Consider the following 17,505-nt stretch of genomic DNA (forward strand, 5'->3'; position numbering starts at 1 on the left):
CTTAAGCTTTTAATTATTTTCTATAATGAAAATTCAATAGCCATCATCTAAAAGTGCAGAGTCCTTTCAGAGGGAGGGATGCCTTAGTGAGAGGTTGGTGTGTACCCTACTACCGCTTGCAGAGAGGGTTTGGCCTGGCTCAGCGCACATCCCTGTCGAGAGGCAGCCCCTACTATTGCACACCCTCTTGTGGCTTGTAGTAACAGTAGCTGCGCTGCAACATCCCCTGGATGGTGAGAAAAAGTCCAATTTCACAGGTACCACCAGGATTGCAACCCTATTAAGATAGATTTGGATGTTGCGGTGTCGTCTAGTTGACCCCGTAAGAGGGATCATGAGCCTGTTGTGCTACTGTTGTAGGGGGGAAAAAAAAGATAAATTTCTGTGTGTGCAAGCATGTGATGTCCAGCCTGACCGCAATAAATCATAATTTCAGATTTGTTTTGCTCTGTTTTGGAGTCAGCTTCCATTTGTACCCGGGCTGAAGACCCCAGTGGAGATTAAAGCCCAGCCCTGGGTTGATGTGGTTTCTGGCGGGCACGTTGAAGGCAAAGCAAGGTCGGGAATGGTTGAGCAGATGCTGGGCCATGTCATTCAAGGACTAGATTGTAATTTGCCCTCTTGGGAAAGCAGTTGTGCTACTCAGTCTTTTCCTGCACCAAATTACAGTGGCCGCATTTGGTCTTTTCCTGGAAGTCTGGAGTCCCTGCGGTACGATGGGCTGTCCCTGGGGCTGCAGCTGTAGTCCCAGGGAGTATGTGTTGCACAGCGGCCGGTGACTGCCGGCGACGGGACCTCTCTGAGCAAAGCGACTCCGTCTCTGTGCCAGCAGAGATGCGGTGCGGTGGATTTCCACACCCTCCCCGAGCTGAGGAAAGCCAGGCCAGCCGTCCTGCCCACCCGCTTCCCACGTGGCAGCTCGTTTCTGTGTAGCCTCACTGCAGAGACCCGTAGCACAGGGACAGGGAGGGCTAAGCATGCAGGCCAGGCTAGCTTTATCCAAAAATCCCCTGTCTTTTGGCTCCCTAGTCCATAAAAGGAATAACTGAGGGGGGCTGATGACTTCTCCTGTTCCTGCACAACCTCTGTCATCCAGTTCTGCCCCAAGGCTTTCGAGGAGTCCGAGGCTCACCGTGAAGCTTATTATTTTGCAGCTCCCATCTTTTCTTTCAAACGATACCGGCCGATAATGTTCAAAGGCTCTTTGCCTCTTTCACCCTCCATGGGCTTCGGTCCCTCCTTGCCTGCTCCCTCCTGGCTTTGTGCATTTCGTGGGGCCTGCTGCAGCTCTGGGTCACACAGTGAGGTTCTGCTCCAGCCCCAACACAACTTTCACCATGTTTCTCCTGACAGTAGGAAAATCTCCTCTTGCCCATTAGGAGCTGTAAATAGCCCCGATGATGCAGGCTTTTTATTCTCTTTATTTCTCTCTGTGTCAGATGGAAGCTGTACCCCCGGGTGCTCAGGGACATGTCGGTAATGGACCTGTCAACCTCAGTCTTGGGGCAGAAAATCAGCATGCCGGTCTGCGTTGGAGCGACCGCTATGCAGCGCATGGCTCACGCTGACGGAGAGATGGCTACTGCTAAAGGTAAACCGTGCAAAGTCCCCCCTGCAGCGAGTTAGAGATGAACAGAGTAATACTGTGCCTGCTGGTTGTGAAGCCCGGCTTGGTTTCTTGCTCCTGATGCTGTGGCCAGGATGGGTTTGAGTTGTCGCTCTGAGTAATCGGGTTATCTTTGGTTTTGTTTTTTAGTGTTTTCCTTTGCCTGTTTTGTGTGCAGGTTCTCCCTCGCTATGAAACAGGCACGAGAAATGCAGCACGTAAGAGGGGAGTAATTTGTAACAAATGCAAAATCGAAAACTACATCTATCCATATTTCTTCCTATACATTCTGTGAATATAACCATATATATTGTCAAGGCAACATTCTTTCTGTTACAGAACTGCTTCTAGAAATTCAGAAGCCTTTGCTTGTCTGGGAAAAATACTTGCTTTGAAGAGAGCTCTTTGAGAGCATCCCAGGGAGCCAGTGAGATAAAGGCCCCTCTGGGCTAGATGCTGCACAAAGATATTCATAGAATCATTAAGGTTGGAAAAGACCTCTAAGATCATCCAGTCCAACCGTCAACCCAACAACACCATGCCCACTAAACCGTGTCCCTAAGCGCCGCATCTACCCGTCTTTTAAGTATCTCCAGGGATGGTGACTCAACCACTTCCCTGGGCAGCCTGTTCCAATGTTTAACCACTCTTTCAGTAAAGAAGTTTTTCCTCATGTCCAATCTAAACCTCCCCTGGCGCAACTTGAGGCCATTTCCTCTCGTCCTTTCGCCAGTTACTTGGGAGAAGAGACCGACCCCCACCTCGCTACAACCTCCTTTCAGCAGCCCCAGCCCCCTCAGCCTCTCCTCATAAGACTTGTTCTCCAGACCCCTCACCAGCCTCGTTGCCCTTCTCTGGACACGCTCCAGCACCTCAACGTCCTTCTTGTAGTGAGGGGCCCAAAACTGAACACAGTGTTCGAGGTGCGGCCTCACCAGTGCCGCGTACAGGGGCACGATCACTTCCCTGCTCCTGCTGGCCACACTATTTCTGATACAGGCCAGGATGCCCTTGGCCTTCTTGGCCGCCTGGGCACACTGCCGGCTCACGTTCAGCTGGCTGTCGACCAACACCCCCAGGTCCTTGGGGTGGGAATGCATGGAGGTTGCAGCCTAAAAGGCCGCGAGAAATGGGACGTTAACCAGAATTCAGATGTGAAATGGCTTCTTACTCCTTTAACCGGAGCTGCAGGATGACACAAAATCTGAGAAAGCGGTCACACGGTGTGCCTGTTGCATACAAACAGCATTGGGCTGTGTGTTTCGGTGCTTTAGCACCGAATGAAAAAAGGACACAAAACCTAAATAGGCAATAGTTAAAAAAAAATAATAACCCTGTGCATGGTCGAGCTATTCATCTAACAGCATTTCCACGACCAATGCAGCAAATGGTAGTGTGAAGCGAGTCTAATTACCTGCCCTGCAGTGGGAGCTGGTCTCAATTCTCATTAAAAAGCTCCGGCGCTGCGATGTGTGCCGTGATGGGCTGCAGCACAACTCCAGCAGCAATCTCTGTAAAAGCAGATTCCTCTGATTTTTATAGTATGTTTGGGGATACATTTTTCCCCTTCCCAAGAGATTTATTAGGAAGCCAAAGATTTTGTGCCTATTGTATGTGCAGGCGCATTCCACACGATGGAGCTCGAATACCTTGAATTGGTTTGCGAAGCGGCGTCCGGTGGGACGCCTTGGTGCTGTCCTGTCCTTTGGCTTCTTGCGGATTATTTCTGGCCCAGGTTATGCTGGGAGGAAACTCTGAAGCATTATACTGTGAAGTGCAAACATATTAATGCAATGTTAAGAGCGAGATTTGAAACACACAAAATTCAGGACGTTCCTTAGCAAAAATTCCCACTGATGCTACGGCCCGGCCGCATTTTAAGGCATAAATCTGTAATGGCATGCAAAATCGAGTGGTACAATAAGGCTGACTACCAGGGCTGAGTTACGGTTGTGGTAGATAACTTAATTTTGGAATTTCCTGACTGTTGTGCACTTACATTTTCAAACTTTAACATATGATTATTGCATTTAACGTTCTTGGGTTTTCAAACTAGAAGAGCTTGGTCTACTGGAAACGGTTTGAATGTGCAGGGAAATAAACATATCCATGGAAATAAACATACCATGGAGTTGGTAGATTTTTCATCGCTTTCAAAGGAGAGCGTAATTAAAATCACACCCTCTCTATTGCATTAGTGTTTCTTGCAGAAAAAATACGGCCTCGGTTTTGTGCTCTGTTAGAGGTGGAGTGGGGCATTCAGTGCCAAGCTTTTCGTTTGACCTTATAAGATGACAGGGATTAGCTGTAAAGTACATGTTTGGCTTAAAGGTTCCCTTAAATTTGGGACATTCGGGATCAGGGGGTTTGCCTCATCCAACTTCTCTTAAACTCTGTGATACCTCTGAAATACAAGCGAGCAGATTGTTGGTTGCTTTAAATCAGCTTTCATGTCAGCTGCACCAAGAAAGCAAGCCAAGAAAGTCTGATCCAGAGTCTTGTGGCTTTTGCAAAGCCTGGCATACTTCGTAAGCTTGACTTTTGGCTCAGGTGTGTAGGAAGCGATGTATGTGGTGGTGCTTCTGCTGTTGTGATGATCCTTGAAAGCACGGCGTGGTCTGCCGTGCCAGGGAAGGGGGTGTTGTGTGCCGCGGCTCGTGTCGGCGGGCACAGCAGCTGCCCAAAGGAGCACGAACAGTGTGGGTGCCCGGGCACCCCTCAGCAGGGGTCACAAGCCACACGTCTGCCCGGTTGGGGTTAAACCCAAGAGATAATCTTGGGTTCACCCCATCCTTACCTGCAGAGCAGGGTGGTGCAGGTAGCAATAACAACTCCTTCCCCTACCGTTTTGTATTTTGAGAACAGTGCCTGATCCTGCCAAGGAATTCCCTTAAGCGACAGCATTTTGCTTTGAACTGCTCCGCTCTAGCTCTTCCAGCGGGTTTGCCTGCAGGTTGCAGCGTAAACATCTTCTCTAGGCACAAGGGCATGTTGTGGTGTCTCTCGTTAGGTAAAACTCCCTGTCCTCACGACCTCTTGCTTTGGGGCTTGTCAGGGTTTTGGGTGCTGCTGCCCCTCGCTGCTGCTGCTCCTCGAGGGATGCTCTCCTGCAGCAACCAAGCTGGTGGAAAGGAGCATGCATCTTACCCGAAATAGGGTAAAGTCTGGCAGCTTGCCTTAAACACACCTTCATCGACAATTCTGTTCATTAGTAAAGGACCTTTTTGGGGGAAAATGTTCAACTGTAATTTTAAAAGTTGCTGGTGACAGGCCATCCAACACAACGTAAGTTATTCCAAAGGTCAACTAACTCCACTCTGAGCAGAATTAGGCTGTAATCGCGGTCAAAACTTGTACAGCTTCAAATCCAGATGTTGGATTTACTTATACTTCTGTTAGCTCGACCTAAGGAAAAAAAAGAAAAAAATATAGTCCACATAGGCTGTAATAAGGTTGCTCCTCAGTTTTCTTTGACACGTCTAAGTGGACCTGGAGTCCTTCCTTATAGAGAAAGCTCTCTTGTCCTTGAAACAATTTCACGGACCTTGGCAGTTGTCCCAGTTTTTCCAGGTCGGTCTTCAAGAGTATTCCCTAGCATTTTAGCTGTAGTTCATCAGCGTGTATGGCAATTTTGCAAATAATGGATTTTCTGTTCAGTAGAAACTGAAAAATTGGGAGGAAAATTGTTTCATTTGATCCAAAACACAATATTTTATTTAATTTTCCTACTAGCTAATGCTTTTAACCATAGTTCTGTTTTGAAACAAAAGTGTTAGCTCAGAAGAAAACATTTCCATTTTGAAAATATCAACATATGACATTTTGACTTAGGTGAATTTTTCTTGTCCTTCCCATTCCAATTTCAACCTCTTTGACTAAACGTATTTGCCAAATTTGATGAATAATCTTAGCCACCGTTAAAAAGCAAAGGGCTGTTCTCTAAACACTTTTCAACAGAACTCTTCTGATTCTACATGATTCTTTTTTCCTTGCCTGTACATCGGAAGATTCACTGTTCCTCCGTGCAAAGACATTCATTTGCCATCCCGACTTCATGCTGTGCCTGCAAACCAATGCGATCCCCGTGTCGCCTTCCGTCAGCACTCCCTGCAAGTGCAGTAGTACTCGTGCTCCTGTAAACAGGACCCACCTTCAAGTACACTGAAACAAAATCTTGTGCACCATCCAGCTGCTTAGCAAGAAATAGCAATTTTTGGAAACCTTAACTGATTATAAACAGATATGTACCATTATTTTACTGAGATTTCTATTCTGTTTATATTGCTGCTAATTACATAATGCTCTCTTACTGACCGATCACCTTATATTCTTGTGTTTTAGCCCAGAAACAGTATCGCAATACCTGACTTCTCTCTGACTTGCTGATAATCAGGCTGGACAGCCTGACTGTGTTCTTGGCCAGATCTTTTGAAACCTTTGAATGAGAGTTGCTCAGATCTGATGTTTTTATGTTTACCCTCTGCAATTGCTCTCAAACAACTTTCTGAGTTACTGCTGACGCAAGAAGGGTTTCACCATCACCTGCGATGTGACTGCACCGTTTGCTTTGCCAAATAGAGAATAGGAATATTGACTGCAAAGCTTTTCCCCCAGCCCCTGTTTTAATCGAGTTACTGGCAGCTCTATCATTTCCACTAGAGAAGGAGCAACACCTTTGTTCCTTTGGCTCTTAACAGACTTCTACCGTGCTTTTTGTTTGCTTTGATGCTGCTGAGCATCTGAATTCAGGTTCCTGGTGCTCGTTGGACATGCCCGTGACTGTGAAGGAGGGATTTTGCGATCTGTTGCTTATTGTGCTCAGCCACAGTGAAAATAGCAGGCCTTTGTACCCATCTTTCACCTGTTACCTCTGTGGTGTTCCAAAAAAAATGTTAATTTTGGGGTATGGCTACTCCAGAGTCATTGAGAGGACAATATTCACGTGGGACAACACGGCTTGGACTGACCTGGCCCTGACTCCCCTCAGAGACCGGCATGGCCAGGGGACTTTCTGATGCAAGTGTACGCAGGCAGTCTGGCATGACAGCCCTCCTAGACCAGCCAGATCCATTTTGGCCACGCGTATTTTTCCCTGCTGCCTCCAGCCTTCCTGCACAGCTGACAGAATGCATTGTGTCAACAAAATGATCGTAGGCACAACTCGCACGCAGTGTTTTGTAAGGGGTAAGTGAGGTAAGGCTGGGCAGGGGATTTCTCAGCCAAGTGTGTTTCGTCAAGAGAGTAATGTTAAGTACTTTAAACAACTCCGTTTCTTAGGAGATGCAGCTCCAAGAACATAGCTACTTCTCTTGAGAAATACCACCGTGCCAAAAGGACATCGCGTTGATCCCGAGTAACGTCCTCTGGCCCCTAACTTGGGGACAGTGGATTCACTGGTGGGTTCAGGGAAGAATGACCCCAGTGGGGCAGTTTGGCTGCCGTGCTTTGGAGATGCCCCTAAAAGGGAAACGATGGGAATTTGCACAGCTAGAGAAAAATAACAAGAGTTCCCATTTCCACACGAGGTAACCCTGACAAAATCTGCACGCTTAAACTGGGCTTTTCTCCAGTGTCCTTCCCTGAAGTATGTTGCCTCTGGGTTGCCCACAGGGACAAACACCATACCCTTCCCATACGAGTTAATGGAGTGATGTCCCACCCGAGGTGGGAAGGAGACTGTGAGGTTTCAGGATGAAAAAAAGGCCTGAGAAATGTTATCGCTCTGTTCTCCTGTGGACTTCCCAAGTGGGTCCTGTCCCATGGTCAACCTTGACGTGTTGCTATGTAAACTACTTCAGGTGAATTCCCCAAGAACAAGGAAAGCCCCGTTTTATTGAGGTTTACGTTCCCTGGTGAGAAGTTATGTCCTTGCTCGGGGCTTCCCGGGGCTAAGTACAGGCGGGTAGCAGTGGGGCTGAGGCACCTGCACCCACTCAAAGCGGCCGTGGAGGGAAGGCTGTGAAGCTCCCCTTTCCTAAGCACCCCACCGTATCCCAATTCTAGTTGCATTTGGCCCTGAAACAAGGTGGAGTACAAACAACCCAAAGCTTTATCGTCCTGATATCAAAAACTTCCCCGGCCTCCTGTGTGTGGCTAATGCCGTGCTCTCTGCACTGTCGTTGACCTCAATGGGAGCCTGCAGTGTGTACAAAGGTAAACGTATGCTTTGGGCAATGCTCGGGATTAAAAGAAGACCTGGGGAAAAAAAAAAAAAAAAGAAAAAAAAAAGACTAAAAGCAATCTGAAGTGGCATGAGGAAAGACTGGTTTACAAAAATCTGATGTTTAAACTCTGGCAAATGTCACATATTGCCGCAACAGCGTCCCGTGGGAATATGGATCCAGTACTGATTTGTAAGAATAATATTTGCAGCACCCCAAAATTGAAGTGTAAAATATAGTTGTTGGAGGAAATGAATTGCTTCTGTTTTCCTCAACTGCAGCTTAAACGTGCAAGAAATGGGAGTATATTTTTGGCAAAACCTGATTTGAGGTAGAAAAACACCAGAAGCTGGCAACACTTCAGGACTATGTATCATATGTTTTTGAAAGTCTAGAAAATTGTCAAAATAAGCTTTAAAATGATCAAGATAAAGCACAGATCAACTAAAACTGGAACTTGGAATCTCTAAAATTTTGAAAAATTGTGTGTGCATGAACTTTGAATTTGACCGTGCAGATCCAAAATACGTGTGTTGAGCTGGTGCTTTACCAGAGAGTTGTTAACTTTAAAGGATAGACGAGAGGAATTTTGCGAGCATGCTTTCATGGAAATGCCATAACCCAGTTTGGGATAGTTGAACTCTGATTGAACCAAACTGCTTAAATCTAATCTTAAATAAGATGAAAGCAGCATCTTCTCTATTGCCGTGTATGCAGATAAGTTGAAAGGATATGATATTATTTTATGTTTTAAATCTTCCATTCACTGAGTACATTTTATTGTGCAGTTTCTATTTTAATTTTTGCTTTTGCAACTATTCTTGCGTCCGTAGGGCTGTAGAGGTAGACTTGAGAATAAAAGTAAAAATGGAAATAAATGGATACCTAAAGGCAGATTGAACCATAACATTTACATTTTTCCCTTATCTGATCTGAGGGTTTTGCAATTGCCGGGTTAGCAACCTCCCTCTCATTCACGAACTCCTATCTGACAGAGCAACAGGAATGCGGATCCCTTGTTTCTCAGCATCACTTAACGGACTCAATTTGGCAAATCACTTATTATGGGATTTGCGATAACCCACCACAGCTGATTTTAACAGGACTTTAGACATTCAGTATGCAGGGGTTCTTCAGAAGAAACTCATTTCTAGGTACTTAATCTGTGAGGGAACTCTTTTCAGTAATTTTAAGGGGACAAATTAAATGGCTAAAATGTAGAGTGTTTTGCTTCATTGCTACTGTATTTCCACTGATTGAAAGCTGCCTGGTGGCTGTGGGAGGGTGTAACCAATTTGTTTGAATAAGCTGTTCAAAAGTTTCCACTCTAAGAGACTTGTAATCCTTATTTAATAAAATGTTGTCATAAAGACCACTTTTTAATTCCTCGATGGGCTGGAGATGACGTTTTGAAACAGAGGTCCATTTACATTAAAAATATGCATACTGCGGTAGACCAAGAAAAACAAGGCTTTATATAATATTTTTGAGTTTTACAGTGTGTTTTCCTTTATTTTACATTAAGTGACAGATTACTCCAAAAAGAATAAGTGATAGATTCATAAAAATGTAATTGTATAAGGTTAGCTGGTTTGTAGTGCAGCCCGGGTTGGAAATCGCCCCCAGGGAGGCAGCCGGCACAGAGCCTCTGGCTGCTCGACCCCATCTGGGACTGTTCAATGACATTTAACCTTGGGGCTGCCCACACCTCGGGAGTGATTTCACTCCACGGCTTTTGAAGGTAAAAGAGGAGGGATGAAAACGCCTAGGGCATGAGCACCCATCCCTTTGGTCTCAGCAGAGACTTTGGAGACCACTTGTCTGTTGTACCAGCTCATCTTTGTATTGACTTTTGGGGTCTCCTGGGTGGGGAGACCTGGGATGTGTTTCTCCCGCTCTCAGTGAGATCAGAGCTGCTACTTTTTATTGCCAGAAGTGTGAAGCTTTATGTGTGGGGTCACACAATGGACGTCGGTCCCTCTCCCTCAGGCCACGAGACAGGCGGCGAAGGTGTTGAAGCAAAGAGAAGTGGAGCTTTGCCCTCGAGCCTTTAAATAAGGTTGTCTGCTGGACTGTGTCCTTCTGTTTTATTATGCCCCGGAATGCTCTGTAGGGATGACAACAGGCATTTGCTAGAAGAGCACTTCAAGAAACATAGGTTTAATGCTAGCGAACATTTTGGGGGTGGGAGAAAACAGCCAAAATGCCGTGGTCGAAATGCTCAAGGGAGAGTGTGTGGCAGTGGTGAGGAGGACTGAAGAGCGATGTTGAGAATGACAGACCCGAAACACCGATCTGCAGCAATGTGGCAGTGTATGAAAAGTTGGAAGCCTTAAATGCTTTTTTTTTTTTTATTTTAGACTATTTAAAACTCTGCGTGTGTGTGTATGTCCTTAAATGTATGTGCCAAAATTTCTGACAAGTGGTAGCCAGATGCTAGGGGCTTACAAACGGGCTCCCCATAGGATAAAGAATTATTAATATGGGTTAGGCTTAGTTTGATTGTAATATCTTTTCTTTCCAGTATTGGAGCAGGGATCATCCCAAAGAGTGTGCAGACAGCAGTTACTAAAAATTTGCCTATAAACACAGAGAATAAACCAGCGAGCTCTCACAGCAGCCCACCGCTGTTAGTAACTGCCAACTATTAGTGTAGCATTCCCTGGAAGGCCGAAAATGCATTGAGACTGAGGAAAGGCAGTGTGAAATTATGTGCACCAACATGCTCTCGTGAGCCAAGTGCTCCTGTTTAGAGGAGCCGCTGTTTTGGGTAATTTCAAACATAACCTTGTGTTCCTCCAGCCTGCCAGGCAATGGGCACAGGGATGATGCTGAGCTCCTGGGCCACCTCTTCCATTGAAGAAGTGGCTGAAGCAGCTCCAGCTGGCCTTCACTGGCTGCAGCTTTATGTGTACAAGGACCGGGAGGTTACCAAATCCCTCGTGAAACGTGCAGAGAGAGCAGGCTACAAAGGGATCTTCGTGACGGTGGACACGCCATTCCTCGGCAGGCGCATCGATGACGTGCGCAACAAGTTCCAGCTTCCTCCCCACCTCAGGTAGGTGCTGGCTGGTGGGATGTGGGATGGGCGCATGGCAGTGCCACAGTCACCATGAGGTGTTGGGGGGGGAAATTTGCCTCTGGCACAAAGAATTTCTTCCAGGTGCCACACGCCGCACTGGGCGATAACACTAGGGAACTGAGCATGTATCTCTCGCTGTGCTTGGGCTATGATCTGCTTTGGGCCAAAACTAAGCTTTCTTGGCTGTTTGCAGGCTGTAAAAGACACCATGTGCCAGGGAACATGAGGCTGCAGACTGACAAAATTAGAGGGATGGGACATTTCTTTGTACACCTGTCAATATATCCTTGGACGTCTTCAAAACTCAGCTGGACACAGCCTTGTGCAATCCGTTCTGACTTTGAACTTGGATCCAGGTGCAGAGTTGGCCGTGCTCTGAATGGGTGTCTGGACTAAGTGCACCAAAGGTCCCTTCCAACTGATGTTATGGTCCCTTCGAACCTACGTTATCTTATGACACTGCACTTGGTCCAGGGCCACGTTGCTACCGACCATGGAACCCCTTTCCAAGCAACTTTAACTCTTCTTTTACTCAAATAGAGAAACACATGGGGATCAGTCTTTCTAAATTCTCCATGAGGACAATTTCCACCCCCACATGTGTTTTGGGACATTTTCTATGTCTCAGAAGAGCTTGTGGCCTCATGATTGACTTCAGCACTAATTCTAGTTCCTCTCTACTGCAGGGCCTACGCAGCATTTAATTTTAACAGAGTTATCCAGTGGTGTTGTAAGGGCACAGATTTCACTAGCCTTTTGCAAATATAAATTGGTAGACTGTAGAGGCCATCCTGATAAACATATGCTGAAGTGTTGGCGCGGTGTTAGCAGCCAAGGACTGGCTGGAAGAGTATTTAGTGGATGGGATATCCAGGACTTGGGTTTGCAAAACGGAGCTAGAAATCTTGCAGGTAGGTCTCGGTAGTGACCGCAGTCTGCCACGGCATATATTAAGACTACTGTGTTTGCTCTTATTCAGAGCCTGCAAATGAACAGAAAAGTGGAGAGAAAACAAAATAAAGGATAGCTGAACATATTTTTGAAGCAGATTAACTTTGATTTGAGTTCTGGGTGAAAGCTAGTTTTGAATATTATCAATGGATCTGAAGTGCTCTTCCTACGTCTCCTAAGACTGTTATGTTATACTATGTACATACCATATGTAACATGTACATAGCAAGAAATATAATATCACATCCTGAGGTCGGTCTTCTCTTTCATAATATTCAAATTGAAGGTAAGCCATGGGACTCCGCAATGAATCTGATTCTTCACCTAGCAGGCAAAAAAACCTCCAGAGCTTGGGGTGTCGGATCTCCCCCACACGCTTGTGCTTGAAGCTAACAGATGATGTGATGAAGGTTGACAGAGCAACCTTAACTCTGCCTGATTTCTGTACTGAAGTACAATCTTATGAGGCAAGCACCAGAAAACAAAAAATCCGTGACAAAACTAACATGAAAACATGCCCCATATAGCAATCCTTCTATAGATCTGTGATTGACAAAACATTATTGATACACGCTGTCATTTTACCTAAAAAAAAAGAACTAAATTATTCTTTAAATAGCTTTTTTGAGGGGCAGTACCATTTTAAGGCCTGGGGTTAGAGTTTTTGAATGTGAGTCAAATAACCCAAAAGTATTTGAGGAAAGCAGTAGAGCATTTCTGAAACACTTTGACCCCATCTGGCCGAACTGTAACAAGGTTTTGTTCGAGTGAACCGTATGAAATAATATGAAGTTGGAGTAATCTTTAAAGCTTCAAATTAATCACTTCAGATTTCAGAATGACCCTCGGACAGTGTTTTGTCGCAGAGTCGGCGGTGAAACTCTCCTAGTGTGGGGCTCTGCTCAGTTATGTGATAACTTTTTCTTGGCTTCAGGGTTTCAACAAAGTTTCAAAGCAACAACAAGGTGCCATTGTGCTCAGAAACGTATGTAAGGCAACATTCATTCAAGTGTTGATCTGCATTTCACAGGCCAAGAAAAACAACACTTATTTATATAATCTTATCCATGGTTCTGTTTTCCTCTGGGTACCCCACCCTCTGCAAACCAACAGCTGAAAAGCTGGGTCTTGCTGAGAGCCCGCTCCTTTCTCATTTTCTTCTGGGCCTGGAGCTGAACAGAAAAGCCGTGTGAAATGCTGCTTGTTGCAGGCACGAAATCAGCAGTGAAACTAGCCAGTTTCCATACAAAAATACCGTGCGCTGCCCAAAATGTGGAATATGAGTGTAAAATAGTGCAATGTGGAACGAGACGCGGCTTCCGAAGGACAGAGCAATCAGCCTCGTGTGGGACATGGGTGTCCTTGGCGGTACTGGTGTTGCCAACGGTGGTTTAGTGGTTGTGAGCACTCAGGGGCTGCTTCAGCTTTCTAATACAAGCACAGCCTGAATTTCTGTATTCACCCTCCTTTCCCCTTCTCCTACTTTATCTAGTAAGGCTGTGAAGTCTTTGGTGCAGCGGCTGTCATTTATCATTCAGTTCCTAGAACTGGTGAGATTAATTCAGTGCTAAAGAGCAAATAATAGCTAATGTTTTCACAGGAACTTCATTTCCCCCCCCCTACATTTTACAAGGAGACATACAAAAAAGACACAAGGTGAACTGGCTGGATGTTGGTCTTGTCAGACAAATGAAAATTCTGAATTCTTTGCAAGCCTTCATGCATATCCATCTAGTTCATGGAGCTTAACAAAATTTCCCTTCCTTCTTCTCCCCTCCCACCTACCCAGTCCCCTATTCCTCCAGTAGCTGAATCCACCGGATTTTTAAAAAACCAACCAAACAAAACCAACAAAAAAAGCCTTGCTGCATGAAAGCTAAGGGCATTTTTGCTGGTAAGTAGAGGTACACGTCCTGACTTCAGTGGGTCCTGGGTTATGTCAAGCAAGATTGATGTTGTCTCTTCACATCCAGCCTGTACCGCTCTAGGGTCTGAATGTCCCACAGCCTCTGATGGGTTTGTCCTCACAGTGCTCCTGGCAGATACTGTTGTTCCTATTTCATGGTGGGAAACTGAGGCAAAAGGAGTGGCTGTGTCATGCCCAAAGTGACATGGGAGGTCTGTGGCAGGACAGATGCTTGAGCCCAAATTAGTGCTCTCACTGCTGGGTTTTCCTCCTGACTGTGATTTGATGCTGAACCTTTAGATTTTGGACTTCATCCTATTTCTTTTGAAAGCACTAGGACTGTTGCCTTGGGCCAGAGAAACTTGCACCGATGTTATCAAATGCTTTGCCAGCCAGAGGTTTCGGCTTACTAAGGACCGTGATCTGACATGCTGGGATAGGCTTTTTTGCTCCTGCCCTGCAGTAGAGCAAAGGTTTAACACATCTGTGGCTACAATGAATCTTTCTCAGACTGTTTTTCTATGTCTTTTGTCATTTTAGATTAAAAAACTTTTCAAGCAGCGACCTGGCATTCTCCTCAGGGAAAGACTTTGGAGAAAATAGTGGACTGGCTGTGTACGTAGCGGAGGCGATTGATGCAAGCGTCAATTGGGAGGACATCAAATGGCTTCGAGGGCTGACCTCACTGCCCATCGTCGCGAAAGGAATCCTCAGGGGTGTGTAGCCCTGCCTCTTTCCATGGGGGAGGCGAGGCATCCCTTCTCGCAGAGGCACCAGGGAAGGAAAAGTGCTCGTGCTGGGGAAATTTCTGTAAAATTGCATACAATTGTATTACTTTTTAATGGCAAGCATCCCTTTTGCTAATATGAAATAATATGGTGGGATGCACGTTCATATTCCTGCGCTGCGTTAAGTAGGGAAGATTTGCCAAAACAATCAAAAGGAAAATATCTTCTCTTCCTCAGGCATGGTTAGGAACCCAGCAACGAAGACACTTGCAGAAGCAGCTGCTTAAATAAGTACCTGGAGCTGTCAGATGGTTTGTATGGCTGTGCTACAGGCTGTGTTTACCTTGGTGTTCAGTAGGTAGGGACCAGAGCCACTGGGCACTAAACTAGTGAGTTGGTCGGCTGGCATCGTATCAGTTGTATCTGGAATCAGATGCAGCCAGGAAGATTGAACTTGTTCTGTTCGTTGTGCCTGTAAACTGATCTGAGTGGTATACAACTTAAAGGAAAGCTGGATTTCCAGTCTGTCAAAAGAGCACTGAGCACAGTGAAGTGGTTTCATTAGGTATGGATTATTACTGTAATCGTGCCGATAATTTTGGCTTGGAGAAAATAATTTAGCAAAATAATTTCTTAGCGATGAGTTGTGGGACGTACTAGAGAAAATACAGGCTAGCAACCAAAGTGGCTGCTAATCCAAAGTGGTAAAATGTTCTGCTCCAACGTTTCAAATGACTTTTCTGGTCTTATTGCTCAAAGATACAACTTTTTTCTGTGTTGAGATGGGGCTTTGGCAGGATGAAGCCCTAAGGTCCGGCAGTGTTTTTTTAGCGATGCCAAAATTTCCCTCATCATGGTGTCAATAAGCTCCCAGTTATGGAAGGGCATATCTTGTTTGGTTGTTTTTTTTCTAGCTGATGATGCTAAAGAAGCTGTAAAGATCGGGGTAAATGGTATCCTGGTGTCAAATCATGGAGCACGACAGCTTGATGGGGTCCCTGCAACTGTGAGTACTGGTGCCAATATGCACCAGTAGTCTCTGGTTTTCTCTACCTTTTGGCTTCTTGTTTGCTTTCTCTGAACCCATGGTAGCTGGAGGAAAAACCTGTAAATATGTGTGTTATATGCCTTAACCCATGAGCAGTAATCTCTCTCCATTTCTCTATGTATGTCACATCATACTCCAAGTTAGACACAGCCTCCCCTTGGTCAGATCAAACAGAAAACCACAGGAGGGTTTACGTGTGGCTGTTTCTTCAGGCTACCTGGGCACCCTGTCCTTGGCTGCAGCACCCTGCAGGGAAATCCAGAAGAGCAATTTCAGATAGAGTATTATTGTCAGTTACATTTTTAGAAATTGGAAAGTCTTTAAGAAATTTTTTTCCAGCCTCCTCTTTTATTTCTCCTTTCTCATCCTTTTTTGAAAACCCCTCGTTGCCGTTTGCAGCATGCTGAAGGTTGTACTAGAGTTGTTTTTCCCTTTTAATATTCTTTGGAGACTTCTGAAAAACTAGAGTTACAGAACAGCTAAAGGCAGAATGAAACTTTCCATTTTTCTCTTTTCAAACATTTTCACCTTTGGAAAAGGTACAGGGTGGTTAAATTACAGTTTTTTCCTTTTTCCTTTTCCTTGTCATGCTGCCCTGTGCCTTTTCCAAAGGTGAAAAGGGATTTGAGAAGTTCTCAACTGGCAAAAAAGAAAGAAGTAAAGGAAAATGAAAAAGTATGTGTTCAGGCTGAAGGAAAACCCTCAAAATTCCAGTCATCACTCATCCTTCTTCATTTGGTGCGGGAAAGCTGTGCAAGTAAAAAGAGAATGAAAGGGAGGAGGATCAAAGCCCAGTAGTGACTGTTTCAGTATTCCTAATATGTCCTTGATGAAAAACCGCCTGTTTTCTGTGATGATTTTCTGAAGGGAGAGGGGGACAGGTAAACCCTTTTTCACTGCGGAGTGTTTTGCACGTGAAGTCTTATCTGCTCAGCTGTCCCCCTGGCACGTCCCCCTCTCCCCTGGAGCACTTCTGCTCTCTGCTGCTCTCCTCGGGGGCAGCTGAGGATTTCCCCAGCCAAATTCCTTCACCCACTGGTTTTCTGAGGTCTTCACGTGGACCCGTTGATCTCCTGGTTGTGTTGGCTGGTTCTTCACCAGCCAAGCCCTGCACGGGGGAGCCAAATGCCAGCACAAATGGCTTTCTAAATGGTTAATGAAGTTGAGACATTGTCCTCTGAGATGCTCTTGCCTGACTCCATCTCCAGGTACTCCTGGGGCCCGGTAAGAACCCCTCCCCTGATGTCAGGTCTTCTCCAGTTTCAAAAGAGAGACTGATATTTTTCTTTTTCAAACGTGATTTTGTGCTGTTAGAGGGTTTGCAGCTATTCAGTTTTAGACACCTTAAGGGGAACTGAATTTTCAGAGTGTGGGTGCCTAATACTTCTGAAACAAATTTTTCTTCTTTAACTTCTGTCCCCTTTATCTACTTGTCACCTTTTAAGAATGTATTCCCCAATTTCAATAAGAGTATTTGAAAATCTTGGGCAAGTCTGTGTGTGAGGTAATCCAACAGGGAGAATGTATGAGGATATTAAAAACATCATTTTGAGAAATGAGAAAACTCAAGAAATATGAATTAATTTTTTTGCCAACTGCAGTAGAACAGAAATTAAACTTGCAAAGTACTTGTTATGAGTTATTCCTTTGCAACACCACAGTGCAGAGGAGAAGGTACTATTAAAGCTGATGTGTTCACTGGATTTCACCGTACAAAGAACTACATTTCACAGTGTAGTTTTCGTAATGTAAATATCTGTATTGGATCATGCTAAATGTTTCTGTTTTAGAAACATAATAATTTTCTTTAATTTCATAGGTTTTCAGAAGTGAGCTGAACCCAAGCTGGTTAATATTTCTAGTGTCTAGTTACACATTGAGGAAATCTATGTTTTAATTATGGTTTGCATCATACTTTAGTTATTACAGCACTTTAATGTTGGTACAGTTTGTCAGGATGTAGAAAGTGGTCTCTGTATATGGAAATAGATCCAAAATATGTATGGCATGAGAGCAAAACCAA

At 45.1% G+C, this 17,505-nt stretch overlaps 1 protein-coding gene across 2 annotated transcripts in view; it reads left to right on the forward strand.

The window, feature by feature from the left end:
- The window catches only part of HAO1 (hydroxyacid oxidase (glycolate oxidase) 1), a 26,461-nt gene that overhangs the window by 6,805 nt on the left and 2,151 nt on the right, over positions 1-17,505 (forward strand). The window contains exons 2-5 of one of the 2 annotated variants that reach the window (XR_663407.1): positions 1,440-1,591; positions 10,570-10,825; positions 14,247-14,422; positions 15,349-15,466. Coding sequence is in view for 1 of the 2 variants with exons in the window: in XM_009319578.1 (XP_009317853.1) it covers positions 1,440-1,591; positions 10,570-10,825; positions 14,247-14,422; positions 15,349-15,440 (676 nt within the window). In the remaining variant the exon portion in view is untranslated. The remainder of the gene's footprint in view (positions 1-1,439; positions 1,592-10,569; positions 10,826-14,246; positions 14,423-15,348; positions 15,467-17,505) is intronic. The other variant, XM_009319578.1, reaches the window with a different exon arrangement.

This window comes from Pygoscelis adeliae, unplaced genomic scaffold (assembly GCF_000699105.1).
Source record: "Pygoscelis adeliae isolate BGI_AS28 unplaced genomic scaffold, ASM69910v1 Scaffold122, whole genome shotgun sequence".
Lineage (NCBI taxonomy): Eukaryota > Metazoa > Chordata > Aves > Sphenisciformes > Spheniscidae > Pygoscelis > Pygoscelis adeliae.